General features: G+C 41.8%; 1 protein-coding gene across 1 annotated transcript; it reads right to left on the reverse strand.

The window, feature by feature from the left end:
* Positions 1 to 545: 545 nt before the first annotated feature.
* Positions 546 to 6,182, reverse strand: LOC124237433 (sodium/bile acid cotransporter 4). Its single transcript, XM_046657055.1, has 3 exons — positions 5,459 to 6,182; positions 4,439 to 4,649; positions 546 to 1,276 (listed from the first exon to the last, which is right to left on the reverse strand). The coding sequence occupies exons 1-3, from the start codon at positions 6,052 to 6,054 to the stop codon at positions 764 to 766; spliced, it is 1,320 nt and encodes a 439-aa protein (XP_046513011.1). The 5' UTR covers positions 6,055 to 6,182; the 3' UTR covers positions 546 to 763.
* Between the last annotated feature and the right edge of the window lie 14,697 nt (positions 6,183 to 20,879).

A 20,879-nucleotide genomic window follows, 5' to 3' on the forward strand; every position in this document is an offset into this window, starting at 1 on the left:
AGGTGCTGATGACTATTGCTCTTCTCTGGGGTGCATAGTTCTACAAATTTTCCTAACCAAATCATCCCTCCAAAAGATAAATTGATTTGGGGTGTGTTTACCTAAATGCAGAAGAACCAAAATCAGTCCCCAGTTGAAAAGGAAATGCTTCGTCCGCTGCGAAAATGTTGGCTGTTCTTTACCAATAGACCAGATTAAGTAATCGAATACATTAATGTAATTTTGCTCTGATTTGATACAGGTTTGACAATAAAATACTCTATTTCATTGTTTAATTGACCTGTGAGTATTTTTCTGAATACAGGTCAAAATTCAACAGTGTCAAGGATTTATAAGTGGAGCAAGCAGTTTTTTTTAAACAACAATTACATTAAACTCACTTATGCTTTACAAATATAGCTCGTGTTTTTTTCATATCAGATAGTGCACCAAAATTCTACATTTCCAAGACCCTGTTTTCTAAGAGTTAACATAGTGGAAACAGTTATAGAAATTAGTAACAGTGAAAACCAAAGGGCAGATTTAACTTGTTCAGACGTCACTTCAGCAGTCCCAGGTGCAAGTTATATTACGACATTGATTTGTAATTTGTGAAAACGTTTGGCTAATATACCATGCAACCTTACAATGGGAAAATCAAAATTGTTACATGTACGATAATGTGAACTAATTGTTATCCTTTATGTAAACCATATACTCTATCACAGACCATAAATATGAAGTAATGCTTCAGCAAGATAGAGGCTCCTGTGTATCTCCATGTTTACAGTGAAGTCTGAGTGGTTTCCATCATCATTAAATTATCTGTTTTCACTGTGCCATACGAAGTGTCTGCCATTTCCTCTTCTTTTAGTTTCTTGTAAGAAATATCCGTATCTTCATCTTCATCTAGAGGATCTTGCTTGTGCAGTATTTCACTTCCATACATTTTATAGATTAAAACAAAAATCCCTGCTTCTGCCGACTGGAAAAGCGCATAAAGCAAGGGAAACATGTACATACTCCCTATGAATCGTGGTGGAAAGGCCAGCTTTAGAATGGCGGTACAGAGCTGCACATTTTGGCTCCCTGTTTCCAGGCATATCGTCCTCTTACAATTGGGTGGAAGATGGAAGAGCGTAGCTAAGCCGTAGCCAGAGGCGTAGCCAGCCAAAGGCATAAAAATTGCTACCACATAAACAGCTGCAGGAATACGTGCCAGCAGTTCAGGTCCTAACATAGTGCCAGTCATTATGAAAAGGACCACCAGCGTCACTAGCAGAGACCACAGGGAAACCTAGTAATAGAAAATGGATAAACAAGCCATCAAAAATAGATAGTTGGAGAGGAATTCAGGCAAGAGATATCCAGGTGCTTGGAAGAAGAGACCCATCTAGTCTGACCTCCTGCACAGAATGGAGATCTTTGCCGTAAAAAGTCTTTGCCAGAATCTTTCTGAAGATGGGTAGATCACCTCCTCAGGAGGCATCTGGACCTACAGTCACAGCTCTAATTGTCTGGAGGCCCACTATATCTAGTGACAATTCTCCTTCTGTAACTGTAACTGCTAGCCATTGTCTTGGATAGGCCCTCAGGAACAACACAGACCAGACTACTCCCCTTGCAAAATAGCCTTCAAAAGTTTAAAAAACTGTTATCTTCTCCAGGCAGATTGTCCCCAGGCTTTCAGCCTCCACCATATAACTGGTTTGGAGTCCTGACTGTTCGGAGCATGCTTTTAATTTGTAAATGCACCTCTTAAAAACAGAGCACTTACAACTGAACCCGACACACCAGGTATGGTCTCATGCATAGAGTGGGCAAATAGACATGACTTTCCGTGAACAGGACCCCATGTTTCCCATAAGAAATTAATTCCGGTTTTACACGTGAGAGAAAATACTATTAAAATTTACGAAACTTAGTGTGTGATATTTTTAACCTTTAAAATACTTTATATCTCAGAGAATTGTTAGCAATATCAAACCAATTACCAATTTTTAGATTATGTAAGGGGGGGGGAAAAAAGTAACATGTGAGGAATTCTTTGCAATTCTGCAACTTCCCCTCTTTTCATCTGTTCATGAGACACCTCCCACCTGTAAGTCTCTAGATGGTTAAGAATCATTATATATAATAGATGGCTTTTAGATATAAAACAACTGACTGTATAAAACATTGTGTCATCTTGATGTCTGACTAGTACATTCCACTCATTCAAGTAAGACAGGCTGTGTACATGGTAATATGGAAACCTAAAGATTCCTCTCTTAGTTCTCCTTCAGATTGGTAGTTAGCTTGTTTTCTTAGAACGGGGGAGTGGGCATTTGTGAAGGACACTGCAGATCCAGAAGAACAGTTTAAGTGTTGCTTCTGTTCCCTGGATATCCGGGAGGAAATCCCTTTGGGGTCTGTGGGATTGGCATATACTTTATACTCTTTAAAAATTATTTAAAATTTATCTGGGCTGGTCAAAAAGTCTACCCTAGAGGATGCTGAAATAATTATTATGTAAGGTACTCATGCTACAAATGTACAATTGGCAGAAACCAAACTATTATAAATCAAAACTTTTCTTTTTTTGAGGAAGAATAGCCCTGAGCTAACGTCTGCTGCCAATCCTCCTCTTTTCGCTGAGAAAGACTGGCCCTGAGCTAACATCTGTGCCCATCTTCCTCTACTTTATATGTGCGATGGCTACCACAGCATGGCTTGACAAGCAGTGCCATGTCCACACCCGGGATCTGGGCTGGTGAACCCCAGGCCACGAAAGCGGAATGTGCGCACTTAACCGCTGTGCCAACAGGCCAGCCCAGAAACTTTTCTTATATTAAGTTTCAAAGTGTGTCCACATTAAAAGCTTTGACAGGAAATCTGGTTCTTCATGGTGAAAATATTGGCTCCAAAGTTTCCTTCGAAATATTTTAAAACATTTGGGTGAGCTTTGACACCGAATGCTCATTTTAAAGTATTTGCAAAATATAAAAATGTTATAAACCACATCTTACTTGTGTGCTGGCTAAGGAATAGAGATAGGTTTACCTTAAACTTAGCCAGTCTTATTGAATTGTCTGTTACCCAAATATATGTTTTTATGTTTATGTTTTTAGCATGGAAATAGCTTATTTGATTGACTTTCTCTAGAATTCCTAAGGTTTTATAGTAAATGTCATCACATTAATAGTATTAGCTTTAATGATTAAGCTTAATAAGTTCTTAATGCATCTCAGGATTATCTATGAGTATATTATACATAATATATAAAATATATGTATATTTACATAACCATGTATATTTATTACATTCAGATATATATGTTTATTATAGAGCACAATTTCTTTTACTCAGGCTGGATATATGTACACAAAAGAACTCTGTTTTTCATATAAATAAAAGTTAGCCCCTCTGTATAATTAGATCACTGTAGAAAATAAGCTAGTATAAGTAAAACACAAAAGATTATGTCTTCTAAATCTACATAACTGAAATATTGGAATGGCTCTTTTTCTCTTCATTTGTCTAAAGGAATTTCCCTTGCATGCTATAGTAATTAGTTACATATCTAATTTGACTAACTTCCTAAAATAAGAATCCTATTCATGGTTTACTCTTATTTACTATGATTTTTGAGTTTTCAAAGAAAGCCTAATTTACAACTATTTAAATTTTTTCTCCAGTCAACTATTAGAAAAATCTCTACTGCTGTAAAAACCATCTTTTTTTAAGAATAAAACAATATTAGAAATATTGCACAAAATAATAAAAATCCCCATCCTCTCACTACCTATAGAAACCACTTGACATACCACAATGGGGAAGGAAAAGAAACACACACATTTAGCAGTGGCAATATATTCTGCTTTATTTATCCAGGACTATTTTATTTTGTGCTTTAAAGCCAATATTTAGTGTATTGTATTATATTGCCAAGATGTAATTTTTAAATTACTTTTAGTCTTATTAGTGTCAACTTATTTTTAGAAAATTAATAAAACATTTTAACGGAAACTTCTACAGAGTTTCTCAGAATTAGAGTTCCAGTTTAAGAAATTAGTAATTCATTTCTAAAATACTGCACAAATTCTAGTAAAATAATTGTATTTAATCTGCTTTGATTTTTAGTAATATACAATTTGCTAGTGGGAAATATGTTGCCATCTAATTGCACTGCCATCTTCCCCCCCTCCCCCGATGATATGTTTCCGCCTATGAGTACTGATAGTTCTCTTACGCCGTTTTTAATTAAGCTTTGCTTTCATTAAAGCTATAATTTGTGAAGTTCCAAAGGTCGAAATTATCTTTGTGGCATAAACTTCTTTTTTAAGTTTATCCATGCAAGGCTGACAAGTCCTTTTCATTCCTTTCTCCTCTTTCCCAAACTTCTTAGCATTGCAGCCGTGGGTCAGAGACCCAGGACCCTGCAAGCGTGTAGAGCATCTAAAGGGAAGAGTGACCTTACCTTCACAATGTAGTCAGCCACCCGGTTGTATTTGTATCGAATGAAGACACCCAACCCAATGGGGATGAGGGTGCTGCAAAGCGTCAGGGTCATTGCCCCCAGGGGCAACAACTGCACCAGTGGGGTGTTGATCCAAGCCCGGCTATAGATCCACAGGCACAGGGGCATCAAGACCAGGGCCAGAAGCGTGGAGGAGATGGTCATGATGATGCTGCAGAAAAGGGAATGAACAGGAGTCAGAGTGGGCTTTGAGCCAAAGAGGTTCTCTTGAACACGGGGTAACCTCTCTCTTGTACACTGGGCATCTGGAAAAGGGGGAGACTGCAAGTCCCCCAGCTTGCAGTCTGTGAGAACCTACTTCACCAGAGGGGAGCACAAGAGAGCAGCAGGTCCAAGCCCAACGGACACAGGAACCCCAGGCAAGAACACAAAATCTCAGGACTGCTGCCTCCAGCTTCACAAAGCCTACTGAGCTGGCTATAGTCTGGATGATTTTGAGGGCAAGCAACGTTTTTTCTTTGCTCTTCTTTTTTAATCCGCCAAAGCACCCTGTGAGATATGGTACAGCTGCTGAATACTTACTACTTGTCAGATAGAACTCAATTATATTGTCCTATATGTGAGATTACTCTCTTTAGCAGGGCCAAGAGCCCTATTTCGCTTTTGCATTTCCTAAGAGTCCTAGCTTCAGACTTCCCAGTTCCCTTTGTCTTCCAGGGGCCGAAGACCTGCGCTGACAGCCCGACACTCAGGGAGGATGCTGACAGAGCTGTGGCTGAAACCTCAAGACCCTTAGAGCAGCTCCGTCCCCGTCTAGATCTTTCCCCCTACAACGCTACCTCTTCTTGGTCCGCCTTGACTTCTAAAGCCCGGGCGACAACATCTTCCTCCACTCTCTCTTTCCCTCTTCCATGCCTCAGTCCAACCGCCTCCCCTTCCTCGCTCCTCCGTCTTCACCCCTGGCTCTAAACGCGGTTGGTTGGGATGCGAAAGATGCCCAAGGAACAGACAGCCCCGTACCTGAGGTTCATGTCGCCGTCAACCAGCAGGGACATAAGGTTGGAGAGATTCCCGCCGGGACAGCAGCCACACAGGAGCACCGCCACGGCGGCCACCTCGTTCAGCGAGAAGACGAGGGCCAGCAGGAAGGCCAGCAGCGGCAGGATGCCGAACTGGCAGAGCGCGGCCAGCCCGGCGCCCAGGGGCCGGCGGACGTGCGCCCCGAAGTGGTTCACGTCCACGGTGCAGCCCAGCCCCAGCATGGTGATGCACAGGGCGGCGCCCACCAACACGTTCAGCCCGTGGTTCAGCGGCGTGTCCCAGAACGGGGGCTCGTGGGGGGCCACGGGCCGGGGGAACGGGGAAGCGCCCAGGCCCGCCGCGCCGCCCGCCAGGCTGCTGCCCGTCGGCTTCGGGGTCGGCGTGGGGCCGGGGCTGAGACTGGCGCCGGGACCCGGCCCGAGGCTGAGCGCGGCGCTGGGGCCGGCGCTGGAGGCAGGAGCGCCGGGGACGTCCGGGCCGGGGCTCAGGCTGCTGGCATTGGGCGACAGCGTGTAGTTGTCCGGCTGCAGGGAAGACAGGGCGAAGAGCAGGGTTGCGTTGTCGGAGCCGTCCATGGCGCTGGCGGCGGGAGGCGGCAGAGCTGCGTTTCTGTTCCCTCCCGCCGCGCTCCGTCCTTCGATCGCCGCCGCCGTCCGTCCGTCTGTCCGTCCGTCGCAGCCGCCAAACGCGGTTCGGTTGCAAGGCTCGGCCGCTCGCCGCTGACGTCTCCGCGGCGTCGGATGCGGCGGGTCGGTCCCCGGCTCCGGGATCGGCGACGCCCGCTGGCTGGCACTTAAGAGAGCGCAGCCCCCCGGGGTGAACCCAATCGCCGGGCCCCGCGCCCGCAGGCCCCGCCCCGCCGCCAAGTCCCTCCTTTTAATCACCAGTAAGTGGTTCTGTTAGAGTGTAGCCCGGGGCGGAACAAAGACCTGACAAAGGACAAGAAGAAGAAAAAACCGTGCCTGGCTGCTGATCAAGTTCTCTGATGGGCTCTGCCTCTTAGATAATGAAATCTAGAGACTCAGACACATAGAGTGAAAAAAATAATAATAAGCTTATCTGTGCACGCACATACACCATATACACTGTTCAAATGGCCGGCAACCCTCAGCATCGAGAGGGGCGCCTGACTGCGTATGTGCGGTTCTCTGATAGCAAGACACAATATCTGGTTTTAATTTGCAAACAACTTTTGCACAAGATCTTTATGTTCGGATTTAAAGTAGAAAGTAACACACCACCCGTGTTTTTTGAGCCAAGTGTTGTGCGAGTGTGCATTGTTCATTTGATTCTCACAGCAGAGCCGTGGGAAAGATACTATTAGCTCGATTTTTACACCCAAGAAAACTGAGGCACAGGGAAGTCTCTATGACTCATCAAGCAAACCCACAAGAACCCGCTGAATGTGAAAGGTGATGTGTCTTGAAAGAGCGCAAGGAAGAGCTCGGCTAAGAAAAGTCTCTGTGAGAAATGGCAGATGGGGAGAGAATATTTCAGTGGCCAGAGATTTATGAAGCATTGGGAGCATAGCCCTGGCATTAGGATTAAGGGCCTGAAAAGAAATAAAGTGGTGAGCTTCACTGCTTCAGACAGATTTATCCCCAAACAAATCAAATTCAGAGTTCTTGGGAATGTTGACCCAACAAGTTTATGTCAGTCACCAGATGCATCTGCAAAGGAAAGGGACCTCCTGCATCTGAGAAAGCCTCTGGCTGTCTGGAGTGACCGTAAAGTGACAGCCAGCTGAGCTGTGAAAGCCAACAGTAGGAATTTCTAGGCCCAGGTCTTAGCCTTAGCCGAGCCAAGATCCCAGAGAGAATCTTCCTCTTCTTCCTGGGGGCTTGTCCCTGCCCCTTTTTCTGACATCACAGGAAGCTGGGGGATTTCCATTTTCCACTGGTGGACTGCGCCCATGTGTTTATATTTTCTCCTCCCCGAACCTCATGAAAATGACAAAGAATATAAAAAATAAGACTAAATTCACAGCATATTGCATTCTTCATCACAAATGAATCATGTACTTCTTCTCCATGAGACCATAACTTCCAAAGGGCAGTGCTTCCAAAAGCATTTAGGAAAATAACACACCCTCATGCTTCCCAAAACAGTAAACCCAAGAAAACAATGCCGTAACATCCATACAGCTTTGAAGGAAGTGGGATGTGACCAAAAATATTCCAAGTTTTCATTTAAGCTTATATAAACAAAAGAAAGGTACTCAGATAGACAATGAATCATGCCACCTGAATTCTTGCCTTAAGTGAGTGTATCCAGGGGAGTGGTTAGAGAAACTGACACGATGAGGAGGAGGCAACACTGAGTCTTACACGTGAAACCACAGGATGAGATAAGGGAGGAAGACAAATGGCAGAGGAGGAGCTGAAGCCCAACTCTGCCAGCACCACTCCTATTTGCCCCGTCCTCGTGTTAACGATGTTAAAATCCACAATCAAATCAAATAAGCAGTAATCAGAGGCAGACCAACTCATCCGACTAGCTCCTCTCAGGGCTCGGGGAGGAATCTGGGAGGCAGTTTGTGCAATGGGCGAAGAGCAAAAAGCAGAAAAGATGGATTTGGATTGTAAATCAGCAGGATCACGCTGCACCTGCAGTCTTGAGGGCTTCTTGGGGCCTGTAGGCCTGCTGTCTCTCTGCGGATGAGGTTACTGTCAATGTGAAGCAAGCAGATATTGCTCCCTCCCCTCTTCTTTCTGATCTCCTTCACTATTTAGGGGAAAACCCGGGATGAGGAAACAGAGTTCCTTCTCCAGGTGTGGTGACACTGGGGAGCTGGCTTGGGTCACTTAGCTTCGTGGATTGCTCTCCCTTTACTCTGGCTGCCACGAAGGAGGGTCTGGCCCACCCAGAGGGGAGAGAGTACATAGAAGGGAGAGACAACAACATAGCGCTTAGAAATATGCTATTTTTGGGAAAATAAATTTAGAGCCTTGTGCACATCATACACCAAAATTAATTCCAGATAAATTAAAGAGTTAATTATAATAACAATAATAATGCAACAAAATAATGAAGAAAAATATTGGCTAGAATGTATCTCATCTTTGGGTAGGGAAAACCTTCCTAAGCAAAAAAGTAACGGAAGAAATCATAATGGGAAGCTCAGCAGATAAGGCTACATAAGAAGGTTAAGCTTTGGTATAGTAAAAACAGCATTGAAAAAAAGTTAAAAGCAAGTTACAAAGTGAGAAAAAATATTTGCAACATATATAAAGCCAAGAGCTAATACCATTAACTTATAAAACAGCTTTATAAATTAATAAGAACAAACACCACCATAGGAAAAAAGGCAAATGATATGAAAAGACACACAAGATCACAAAAGGAGTTTGAGTCACCAAAATATAAAAAATATTCACACTCACTTGTAACCAAAGAAATTAAATTGAAGCAATTAGATGCCATTTTTTCACTATTGGAAAAGACCGAAATAGATGATATTATGTTATGGTGGCAAGGATACTCTCAACTGGGCACTCTCTCATCCTGCTAGTGGTGAACCCTTTCTAGAAGAAAAGTTGGTAGTAGATGACGATAGCCCTAAGAATGTGCATCTTCTTTGACTCAGTAATTATATTTCTAGGAGTTTATCCTAAGGAAACAATCAGGGAAATTTTTAAAAGGGAGCTACATTGAGAGCTTACTAGGTAGCACACAGTCTTCAAAGCCTTTACATGGATCATCTCATTTAATCCTTATCATAGGCTTCACGAGCTTAGAAATTTGCCTGATCACCCCCTAGCAGGGGTAGAGTCAGGATTCGAACCCAAGCTTTTGGATCCCAAAGTCCATACTCCCACGCCTGATGTGACATGGTTAAACAAATTGCAGGGCACTCATACAGGAGACTGCTCTGCAGACGCTACCTAGTGCGTTTACAACCAGAGTTCCTAGTCTAGAGTCCATGGACGACTCCAGGACCTCCTGAAATGATGCTTCGACTTTTCGATATGTGACTTCTTTTTTTTCTGAAAAATGAGTCCTTGGCTTTTCTCAAGTTCCTGAGAGGACTCAAGATCTATTTAGACGAATATTTAATGACAAGGGGGAAATTCCTGTGAAGTAATCTTAAGTGATAAAATAAGTTAAAAAGCTATAAACACACAAACACATTCACTTATAATCTAGTAATATATTAAATACATATAAATTTAGAGGGAATTTCCCCAATGTAGACTACATGGGAGTAGTGGTATTAAAAGTGATTTTTGCTTTCTTGTTTGTATTTTACTGTGTTTTCCAAATTTCTGCCATAAATATATTTTATAATCAGAAAAATATAAATGTTGGTTTGTTTTTTTTTTAAAGTTTTTCCTTTTCCCCCCAAAACCCCCTGGTACATAGTTGTATATTTTCAGTTGTGGGTCCTTCTAGTTGTGGCATGTGGGACGCGACCTCAGCATGGCTGGATGAGTGGTGCCATGTCTGCACCCAGGATCCGAACAGTGAAGCGGGAACTTGACCACTCGGCCACCGGACTGGCCCCTATTTTTTTAGAGTATAAAATCCAGAGGAAGGGGCTGGCCCCGTGGCCGAGTGGTTAAGTTCACGCGCTCTGCTGCAGGCGGCCCAGTGTTTCGTTAGTTCGAATTCTGGGCGCGGACATGGCACTGCTCATCAAACCACGCTGAGACAGCGTCCCACATGCCACAACTAGAAGAACCCACAACGAAGAATACACAACTATGTACCGGGGGGCTTTGGGGAGAAAAAGGAAAAAATAAAAAATAAAAATAAAAAAAAATCCAGAGGAAAAATACATTCTACAAGTGTCAAAGAGTAAATCACTGTAATCAATCCATAGACGATAGGTTGATAGAAAAAAATAGGCAAGAGAGACAGATAATTTACAATAGACAAATTATATTATATTTATTAAATAAATTATTAAATGTTTACAATTATTAAATATTAAATTTTACTTCACTGGCCGTTAAACACAAAATATGAGACTTTAAAAAAATCAAATAAGGGCCGGCCTGGTGGTGCAGCGGTTAAGTTCATACACTCCATTTTGGCGTCTGGGCTTCGCCAGTTTGGACCCCAGGTGCGACATACACACCACTTATCAAGCCATGCTGTGATAGGCATCCTACATATAAAGTAGAGGAAGATGGGCATAGATGTTAGCTTAGGGCCAATCTTCCTCAGCGAAAACAAGGAGGATTAGTGGCAGATGTTAGCTCAGGGCTAATATTCCTCAAAAAAAAAAAATCAAGTTGACAAAGATTCTCAAAGTAACAACATTTAATGCTGGAAATGCAATAGAAGAATCATTTTTGATGGTGGTGTGATACTTGATACAACTTCTAGGGAAAATAATTTGAAAATACAGTACTGCTTCTGAATATTTTTTAAAATTAGGATTACTTCAAATGAAGTTCCAGAAACCCTAAATCAAATTGGTTTAAGCCAAAAAAACAATTTATTGACTCATGAAAATGAAAAATCTCCAGGTGTATTGGCTTTCAGGGTTAAAACGAGGACTCAGTCTCTCCATTTCTCAGCCCTGCTTTCCTCTGTGTCATCTTTATTTTCATGTATGCTTTCTCCATAGGGGGGCTCAGCAATTTCAGATCTATCCTACCAGCTTAGAACCACCTGTGGCAAGAATGCCTAGGTCCCAACAATTCCCATAAAAGTTCTGGACTTCACCTGGCCCAGGCTGGGGAACTGTGCCTATCTTTGAGACAGTCGCTGTGGCCATGGGCTGGAATGCTCTACTCCAGTTGGGAGTGATCTCATCCCCACTCAAGACATGTGAACTCAGATTTGGGTAAGGGATTCCCCAAAGGAATGTTGGGTGCTGTTAACAGAAGGAGGAAAAATGGATGCCAGGCAAGCAAAGCAATAGGTGCTCACCGTGTTGACTTAGGGAAATCACCTGAATTGCAGACTATTTGTGCTCAAAGCTAAAATAAGACTGTGGTAAGAGAAGAACAAAAGAATTTAAATATCCAACAATATGCAGTTGTTTGAATGAATTATTCTTTGTTCATATAATGTAATACTACGCAAATATTAAAAAGTTTCATAATATACTCTGATGTGAGAAAAGCACGTTATATAACAGAATGTACACTCTAGCCTAATTTTTTTTTTTTTTTGAGGAAGATTAGCCCTGAGCTAACATCTGCTGCCAATCCTCCTCTTTTTGCTGAGGAAGACTGGCCCTGAGCTAAACTCTGTGCCCATCTTCCTCCACTTTATATGTGGGATGCCACCCACAGCATGGCATGCCAAGCGGTACCATGTCCGCACCCGGGATCTGAACCGGAGAACTCCGGGCCGCCGAGAAGTGGAACGTGCACACTTAATCTCTGCACCACTGGGCCAGCCCCTAGCCCTAATTTTTAAAAAAAAATTTCTATATTTGCTTTCAAAAATATTGGACCAATATATACCAATATATTTTGGACAGTGGATGATTTTCGTATTCTTATAATCTCTTTATCTCCAATCTCACCCCCCCAAAGAAACTGTTTGAAATAATCAAACAAGTATATTGAAGATATAGTGGGTTTTAAGTAGTAAAACAGGTAAGTTTTCTAAGTTCATTGAAGTAACTTGAATTACAGTAATGTTTGGCCACTTTTGTTGAAAGGAAGCTGGAAGGTTTTCTTTTAATAGAGATCTGTCAAACAGGAGAATTGACTAGAATATTGCTCTTAGCTGGCTTGTATCTAAAAGCAACATGGCCTGGTAATTACACTTGATTTATATAATTAAGTTTATTTTACAGAATAAATGTCAGTTTCTAACAATGTTAATTATACTTTAATAACTAGTTAATGATAGATATAACCAGGGACTATTATCTGTGTCCAGAAAGCATACCACACTTAAAACATCTACTAATCTGCAATATTACATTTACACAATTGGCAGAGAAGTCCGAATATCTGAAGTCAGCATAAAGGATCTCTGTTGTTTTGCTCCCAAGCACTCCTCCCCTACTCTCCTGGAGATGGACCCTCCCTTTGGGGGGAATTGCACCTCCAATTGCTATTACCTTTAAGTCCAAATGGAAGCCGCCATTCCCTTCCTAAAGGACAGCACCACTGGTTGAGGGATGGGCCCCCAGACCCATGTTAATAGAGTTCGGAGTAATCCTAAACAGGGCCTAGGTTTTAATGTCAGCTTGTGGGAAGAAATTCAAGTGTAGTTAAAACTGTCCTTGAAAATCCTTTCAACACCCATACGGTATAATTATCTTCTTCTCGTGAAGGCCACTGTGACATTTCTTCCCCCAGTATTGAAACCGATTACTGTTTCTCCAGCTGAGTACCAGAGGGAGTGGCAAGCTTGCATTTATGGGCCATGTTATATGAAATTACTTTCTGGACCTTTGCTCCAGGTTCTCAGGCCATTACAAACACTGGGAGTTGAGACTGACCTCGGGAAGAGCAGAGTCACATCTCTGCACTCAGACTCACTGTGCTCAGTGGCCGGCAGCATCACCCACATGTACCCATCGTCTCTCTTGTTTTTCCCCCGTTTAACTCTCATAGCTGAATTTGTGAAAGTTAAGTTGTGCATATGATGTGACTCCAGGAACCAATATCCCAAGCTCGGTACTGATCCAGGGAGTAGAAAGTGATCCAACTCAGGCCAATTAGGGTTCTTCCCTGTGATTTCTTTTTAATTTTATTTTATAAATGAGAGCTATGTGGGAACAGCCCTTTTTTCTCTTCTTAAGAAGCTGGGAAGTTGTGAGCCCTGAAACTGATACTAACCGTGGTTCCATTTTATCAGATCACCCAGCTTGGGAGGATAAAGCCAAAAATAAAAGCCCAAATAAAGCGGATGAGAGATGAAGAGAGAAAATGCAGGCAACACCAGGTCCCTGTTCTGGTCCTTCCCAACAGCACTCCTCATCTTCCTGGTTATGCGAGCTAATATAGCTCCCCTTTTAGCCAAGCTAGTTCAAGCTGCAACTGCAGTCCCTAAATAGGAAGACCATTTTCACCAAACGGGAAAAAATTGGCAATTAGTTATCCAGTAATTTTACAGGTGGCATTTGGGAGTCAAAGGCTATTATTTTGCTAGTTTCAGTATAACTCACATTCCTGGATTGCAGCCCCAAGCTCATGTGGCCAGGGGAAGAACAGGCTGAGTTAAATTGTTGCACAAAGTAGGCGGTTGTTAACAGCTAAATCTATCATCTTTCCGCTATCAGCTTTCCATACCTAGAGACCATATTACTGTTACTGAATACAGTAACTGACCTAACGAACCTAAGCTCCTGCATTGAAATGATCTTGGTATCTTCAGTTGGTGTGTGTAGCTGTTGTTTCCAAATCTTGTGCTACGTTATTTGAGGCTATGATTCCTTGCGTCCTGGCATGACTTTCCCCAGTCTATATTGCCTATTCTGACAACACCTCAGATCTCATACTGCAGCCATCTTTGTAACAAAGTATCGTCTCTTCTGCTCTGGAATCATGTGAGTCACTTGTGCGCTTCCTAGTCTCTACCAAAAGGCATCCATGGAGATGTGATTTAATCCAGGTCCTCCTTTCCGTATTATCTCAAAGTCTGTACCAGAGGAGCCCACAGCTTTCCACACACCTCCTCAATGATTTAACAATAAGGGTTTGCTTTACCTGGGAAGATGGTTCTCTCTCTCTTTTCTCTGCTAATATTCTGTTCTTTAATCAGTTCCATCCTTGTTTTCACCTATTCTTTAACTTTCCTATCACTGCCAACTAACCTGAGAAGTGGGAGAGCCAGTGCTTTCTTGCAGTTCTAACATTTCAGCTTGTTTTAATGCATGAAAGCCTTTCCTGGGGACTTCACATAGCGATCTTTGTGTAGCATAAAGCCTCGTATCAGAGGCATTTGTCATCTGATAACGTGAAAAGGAAAAAACCGTATCCACAAAGCTCTAGCAGGATATTAAACTGAGAATTTATTTGATCTAAACATGAAAAAAGTCTCTAGTAATATTTTTCAAGGCCCACTACTGAGAAATTACCTCTTGTTAAGTAGAACAGACAATGCAGTAAGTAGCAAAACTGAGATTTCTTTTAAAAGAAATTTTATTAAAATTAAACTCCACTAATTGGTTTGGATTTGGGTGTTTGGTTTTTTTTAATTTTCCATCACTCCATACAAAGTAGAAGAAGCATTAACATTTCTGAATTTAGGAAGTGTTATTTTGAAACATTCTTTAAAGGTGGATTTCTCTTGGAATAATTTAAAACTTCTTGCCCATTATGCAAGAAGCAAATCGTAAAACCAACCTCTTGCTCACTCATTTAACCTTGGTAAGTAATGATATGTGTTGGCAGAATAGTAATTAATGTTGGTTTCATGTGATCCTAAGAAAGGAGTGTGGTCTTAATTTTATATTTCATACGTTCTTTGCTTAATCTCAATATTGAAATAGCCTTGCCATTCAATAGATCTGAGAATTATTACCCATGGCTGCTACTTACATTGATATCCATTGCCCTACTTGTCTAAAATATTGATTGGGGGATAGTAGATAAGGTCACAGCTTCCTCCTCTCCCCTACTTTTGCAAAATCATGCAAAGAGAGGCCTTAATGGGGGCTGGAGATGGGGGGATTAAAAATTGGTACTAGTATTTTTATCATACTTGCTTGGACTCTTTTTTTTTTTAAAAAAAAAGATTTTTTTAATTGTTTTTATTTTTCCTTCTTCTCCCCAAAGCCCCTCAGTACATAGTTGTGTATTTTAGTTGTGGGTCCTTCTAGTTGTGGCATGTGGGATGCTGCCTCAGCATGGCCTGATGAGCGGTGCCATGTCTGCGCCCAGGATCCAAACAGGCGAAACCCTGGGCCACCAAAGTGGAACACGCGAACTTAATCACTCAGCCACGGGGCCAGCCCCTAGACTCTCTTAACTGGCCAAATATAAATGACTTTTCAAAAAAATCTGATATTTTGAAATATATATATATGACATGCATACGTATACATGTGTATGTGTAATACATGTATATATAGGCAAAGTATATGTGTATATACACACTTTCTTCTATTACTCCAGACCCTTCAGAGTTGTCTGTATTAGTAGACATGGATTCCTAAAATTTCAGAGTTTTTTTGTAATATTGCATTATAACAATTCAACAACTGTGTATTAATTTCCCACTGTTTTGCTAGTCAGTAGAACGATAGAGATGAATATAAAGTATGTTTCCTGTTCTCAAGGACCTTGTTGCGCCATCTATGTTTACAGCTAAGTATACAAATGCAAGGCATTTTGTGATGAACTTTATATATTCAGGTACAAATAGAGATGAGAGTGACGAATTCTGTCTAAGGATCCTAAGCTTTATTAACTAATGAGTACTAGACTTTCAACATGTAAAGGAAGGCAAAGGACATTCCAGGAAAGGAGAACAGTTTGAACAAAGTCATGGGAATACACTACTTCCGTAGGGGGAGAGAGACTATAAACAAAGTGGCAAGGACAAGAAACAAGATGTGGAAGGGTAGTGGAGGCAAATTATTATTATAGTGCCATGTAAAGATCTTAAACTTTATTCTGTTGACAGCAGAAAGTTAGAGAAGTTTTCTAAGCAGGGAAGTGACATATCAGATTCAAGACTCAGAAAGACAATTCCAGAAGATCTGGGTAAATGGATAGGAACAGGCATAAAGAACATCGAGAGAATCAAATTAAGAAGCTGTTATGATAATTCCAATGGAAAATGATGCCAGCTTATAGTAGAGAATAAGCATGGAAATTAAGAGGAGAAGAAACATTTGTGGTGAAGAAGAGAGATGACTCAAAGCACAATTAGGCTCTAATTTGGAAGACTGGATGGATGGTGATGATATTAAATGAGATACAGAACGTGGGCAAAGAAGCAAGTTTGAGATTCAGGTTATAGATGTGTTGGGTAGGACGTTTGGAATGACCTGTTGGAGTCTAATATGCAAATGAACTTTAGTTCTGAAGCCTTGCAGAGAGAACTTGAAACAGATATAAATTAGCAGTCAGACTGATGGCAATTGTTACACCTCCACTTTCTGGTAATATGACTGACTCAATAAGCTGAAAATCCTTCTGTTACCAAGAATACTCAGATAGGCTGCATAGAAGATAATAAACCTCCTCTTAGAGGCGTAGACAAGTCCACAACAGAGTAAATGCAAAACCTCCACATACATCTAATGGGCATTCCAGAAGGAAAGAATGTGCAAGAAGGAATATTTTAAAATGTAATAGCTAAAAGTTTACCAGACTTAAAGAAAGACACAAATCCATATTCAAGAAGCATAGTGAGTCCTGGGAAGGGCAAATAGACACAAATCCATATCTAGGCATGTGATAGCAAAAATGCAAAATAAATAAAGACACTATCTTCACTACACAAACTATACAATGTTGGCTTTACTCTTCTCATTTCTAAGATAAAATTAAGCTGGATAATATCTGGGGCCGGCCCCATGGCCGAGTGGTTAAGTTTGTGCGCTCCACTTCAGCGGCCCAGGGTTTCACCGGTTCAGATCCTGGGCGCAGACCTAGCACCGCTCATCAGGCCACACTGAGGCGGCGTCCCACACTGCAGAACTAGAGGGACCTACACCTAGAATATGCAACTATGTACTGGGGGACTTTGGGAGAAGAAGGAAAAAAAAGAAAACATTGGCAACAAATGTTAGCTCAGGGTCAATCTTTAAAAAAAATACGCAAACCAAATAAGATCTAAAATCATTCATTTAGCAGATATCTGAATGAATGTCAGGTGCTAGGGATACAAAAATGAGGAAGGTGGTTTCTGTAAAAGCAGGTGCCTTGTGTATCCCACACGCTTCTATATCTGTACTCCCGTAACTCTTCTTCAGACTCCCTTGTGTGTTCCTTTGCCTCAGTCATATCCTTAAATGTGGCTGTTCCTAGAATTCGGTCATGGGCTCTTTTTTCTTCTCACTTTGCACATTCTTAGGTGATTTCATTAACGCACCTGGCTTTTTTTTTTCTTAAGATTTTATTTCTCCTTTTTCTCCCCAAAGCCCCCCGGTACATAGCTGTGCATTTTCAGTTGTGGGTCCTTCTAGTTGTGGCATGTGGGATGCTGTCTCAGCATGGCTTGACAAGGTGGTGCCATGTCCGCCCCAGGATTTGAACCTGCGAAGCGGCATATGAGAACTTAACCACCTGGCCACAGGGGTCGGCCTCTCACCTGGCTTTTGCTGTGAACTGTAGACATTGACTCCAGAATACATCCACCCCGAAATATCCAGTTCATCCCTTAAAATTTCCTTCAAATCTTGCTTCCTCCGTAAGCCCCTTTAACTTGCCTTTGGTTTCCCTGTTAGCGTTAGGTGCTATCTCCTTGGTTTCCCAGATTACCATTATGGGCCTCATCTGTATTTGTAAATTTTTTTTTGAAGTCTACCCTCTCCAGTAGACCACTGGGATGCTAGTAGCAGAAGCTGTGCTGGCGCTGTTTTGGGTCCTAAGCATTGCCTTCGCCTGGCTCCCATCCGGAAACAGGCCCACTTTGAATATAGGTGAATGAATGGGCAGATGGATTAATGATTGGATGTGGTTTATTCTGCCAACTCAGAGGGAATCAAGAGTGTGGCTTTAGTGTTATATCATCTTCTGGTGACAATATTCACGTCTTTTAAATTGGCTGCAATTTATAGTGTGGTATTGAAAACGGAATTGTTGCTCAGAGCACACAAGCTGGTTTTCATGCTGTCTGTTTTTCAATAGCAGGGTGTTGTCAATCATTGTCATAAAGCAGCCTCCACAGCCCTGCTCCAAATGACCCGATGTGAAACTGTCTGGGCTGTGGGTTGGAATATTAAATGACATTGTGTTTCTGCAGCTAGCTGAGCTGCTTGAGTCACAGCCGCAGTAACAACGTTTTAACAAAATTAAAATCTCTGTGGGGGAGGGGAAAGCAGAGAATAAAGAAGGTTGGACAGAATGCTGAGATGAGAGCAGGGGCAAGAGAGAAGACCTTGGTATTGCCTAATTGCTATATTTAGTTATAATAGGAAAGCAGACATTAAGACTGAGAGGTCTCCATTTGTGATTTACAATAGTCTCAATGCTCCCCATTGAATTGAAAAAACGATACAAATTTTCTGGAAAATACATACACTAGCTCAAAAGGGGCCATGGGGCAAAGAAATAAAAACTGTCTGCTCTGAAAGCAAACTGAAAGAGATCAATTACCTCTTGTCACTTCCTATTTACAAACTAATGAATTACTTTTTAAAAAGCCTGGCTCTCTGCACTGCTGGGTTTGGCACGAAGAAGGAAATTCCTGCTGATTATCGCACGCAAATGGAAAATGATTGGGATGATAGAGTACTGCTGCTTCTTCAGGGAGTCAACATAAAAAGTTCTTGTTTGTATAGAAAAAAACTAGAATTGGAAAAGTCTTTGTGTTAAGTTAAAGCCCTGAGGAGCATGTTGTATTTTATTTTCACTCAAAGGAGTATTTTCAAGTGTCACCTTGAGTAAAAGAAAGAGAAGTAATCTAAAAACCCTAAAATACAAGATAGTTTTCTTTGATTTGCTCTATTAAAAAAAGGAAGAAATAACTTGTTGTCTCATTGCTTTCCAGGCCCTGAGGGTACAAAAGTAAGAGGAGATCTCACGACAGATGAAGAAGGATGAGATACAGCCCAATGTGAGGGTGTCAAAGAGCATCAAAGAATGCAAGGGCGGGAAGAAGAGCTGGAGCCCAGGAGCGATCAGAGGCAGGCACTCAAGGTCAGAAATCCGCTTTGCTCTCTGTTTCTTTCCTACTTCCAGGCAGAGGAAGAGCACTTGTGCAGACAGAGAATCGTGGAAGGTCTGCTATGTTCATGTATGAGGAGACTGGAGTCCTAGAGTCCTGGAAGGGTTACAGGGAGAAATGACAAGAGGTGAGAGAGATAAATAGACGTAAGCAGATTGGTCTTAATGTGTAGGCTGTGGAGGGCTGAGTTTATAAGCAAGGAGGGTGATGCTTTTAAGGAAACGCTCTGGCAGCAACATGGAGGCCAGCCCGAATCCATGACTCTGGACCTTTTTCCACTATGACGTCCGTGTTGACAACTCCCCATATTCCCATGTGTAACTAATACAGGGGCTTTCATCCTCGAGAAAGCACACGGAAATGCAATATGAGCTTGACTTGGATCCACTCCAAGTTATTTTAAACTAAATTTGTCACAAACTTTGGTACTTCAATTATTACTAAATTATTGCCAATGCATCTCATGATTGATCACGAAAGAGTTACAATGCCACGGGTGAGAAAGGCTAGCACAAGGATAGTCATCTGTGCTCCACAGAAACCTGGGGCTTCAGGGGAGGTGTCTTGGGAACCAGAGGTCGGCAGGGAGAACTAAGAAGACAGAGCTCTGACTGCCCCGCCCCCCGCCAATACACACATTTCAACCAGAGCAGCTGCGCTTTTATTATTGTAGATCTTTCACCAAAATTTTGTTTCAATAAGGGGTTTCATTGCTTAAAAAAACTTGCTTGCCAAAATGTACAGAAGATAGAAGAGAGTAGAGGCAGATAAATTAAATAGGAGATAATTGTAATAGTCTGGGTGAAGAATAATAAAATTAGTTCAGCTAAATCTAGTTGAATGGATGAATTAAAGCTCATAAACCAATTTGAATCACATTGCTCAAGATATAAGGCATTTCCATGATATACGTAATAGGAAAACATACTTCTAATTTATTTTGGCGTGAGATGGAGTACAAATGAATAAGTAAAATATATTAGAACAGTGCTTCTCAAACTTTAATGGGTATAGACCTCACCTGGGGATCTTGTTAAAATACAGATTCTGATGCACAGGGTCTGGGGAGTGGCCTGAGAGTCTATATTTCTAACAAGTTCCCAGGTGATGTGTACTGAAGGACCGCTCTTGGAGTAGCAAGGGATCGGAGAATCCTACAGAGATCCCAGCCCGATGAAAGAGCGTGGGCTTTGAAATCAGAGACCTTTGGGTTTAAGTCCATGATTCGCCACCTACAAATTACACCTGACCTCCCAGCCTGTTTCTTCAGCTAATGAGAGTCTCCGACCAGCTAGTGAGCTCTTGTGAGGATTCAGAGAGACAGTACACATAAAGTATTAGCACAATGCCTGGGTCATAGTGAACGTTTAGTAAATGCTAAGTATTATTACTGTAATTTTCTAAAAGCTAATTTTCTAAAACAGTGGTCCACAAATCCCTTTTTCCGAATCACAGTGGTGCTAGGTTAGAATGTGGATACCTGGGCTTCCATCAAATCTACCGAATCAGAACCTCTGAGGGAGAATCGGCATTTTTTTTTTTAGGAAGATTAGCCCTGAGCTAACTGCTGCCAGTCCTCCTCTTTTCGCTGAGGAAGCCTGGCCCTGAGCTAACATCTGTGCCCATCTTCCTCTACTTTATA

Source organism: Equus quagga, chromosome 3, assembly GCF_021613505.1.
Source record: "Equus quagga isolate Etosha38 chromosome 3, UCLA_HA_Equagga_1.0, whole genome shotgun sequence".
Taxonomy (NCBI): domain Eukaryota; kingdom Metazoa; phylum Chordata; class Mammalia; order Perissodactyla; family Equidae; genus Equus; species Equus quagga.

Bases quoted from the DNA above. Each gene is read 5' to 3' on its own strand.
- LOC124237433 (XM_046657055.1), bottom strand. From the start codon at position 6,054: ATGGACGGCTCCGACAACGCAACCCTGCTCTTCGCCCTGTCTTCCCTG. The intron at 4,650-5,458 runs GTACGGGGCTGT...CCTTTTCTGCAG, and splicing joins GACGGCGACATGAACCTCAG to CATCATCATGACCATCTCCT. The intron at 1,277-4,438 runs GTAAGGTCACTC...TTCTATTACTAG, and splicing joins TGGCTGACTACATTGTGAAG to GTTTCCCTGTGGTCTCTGCT.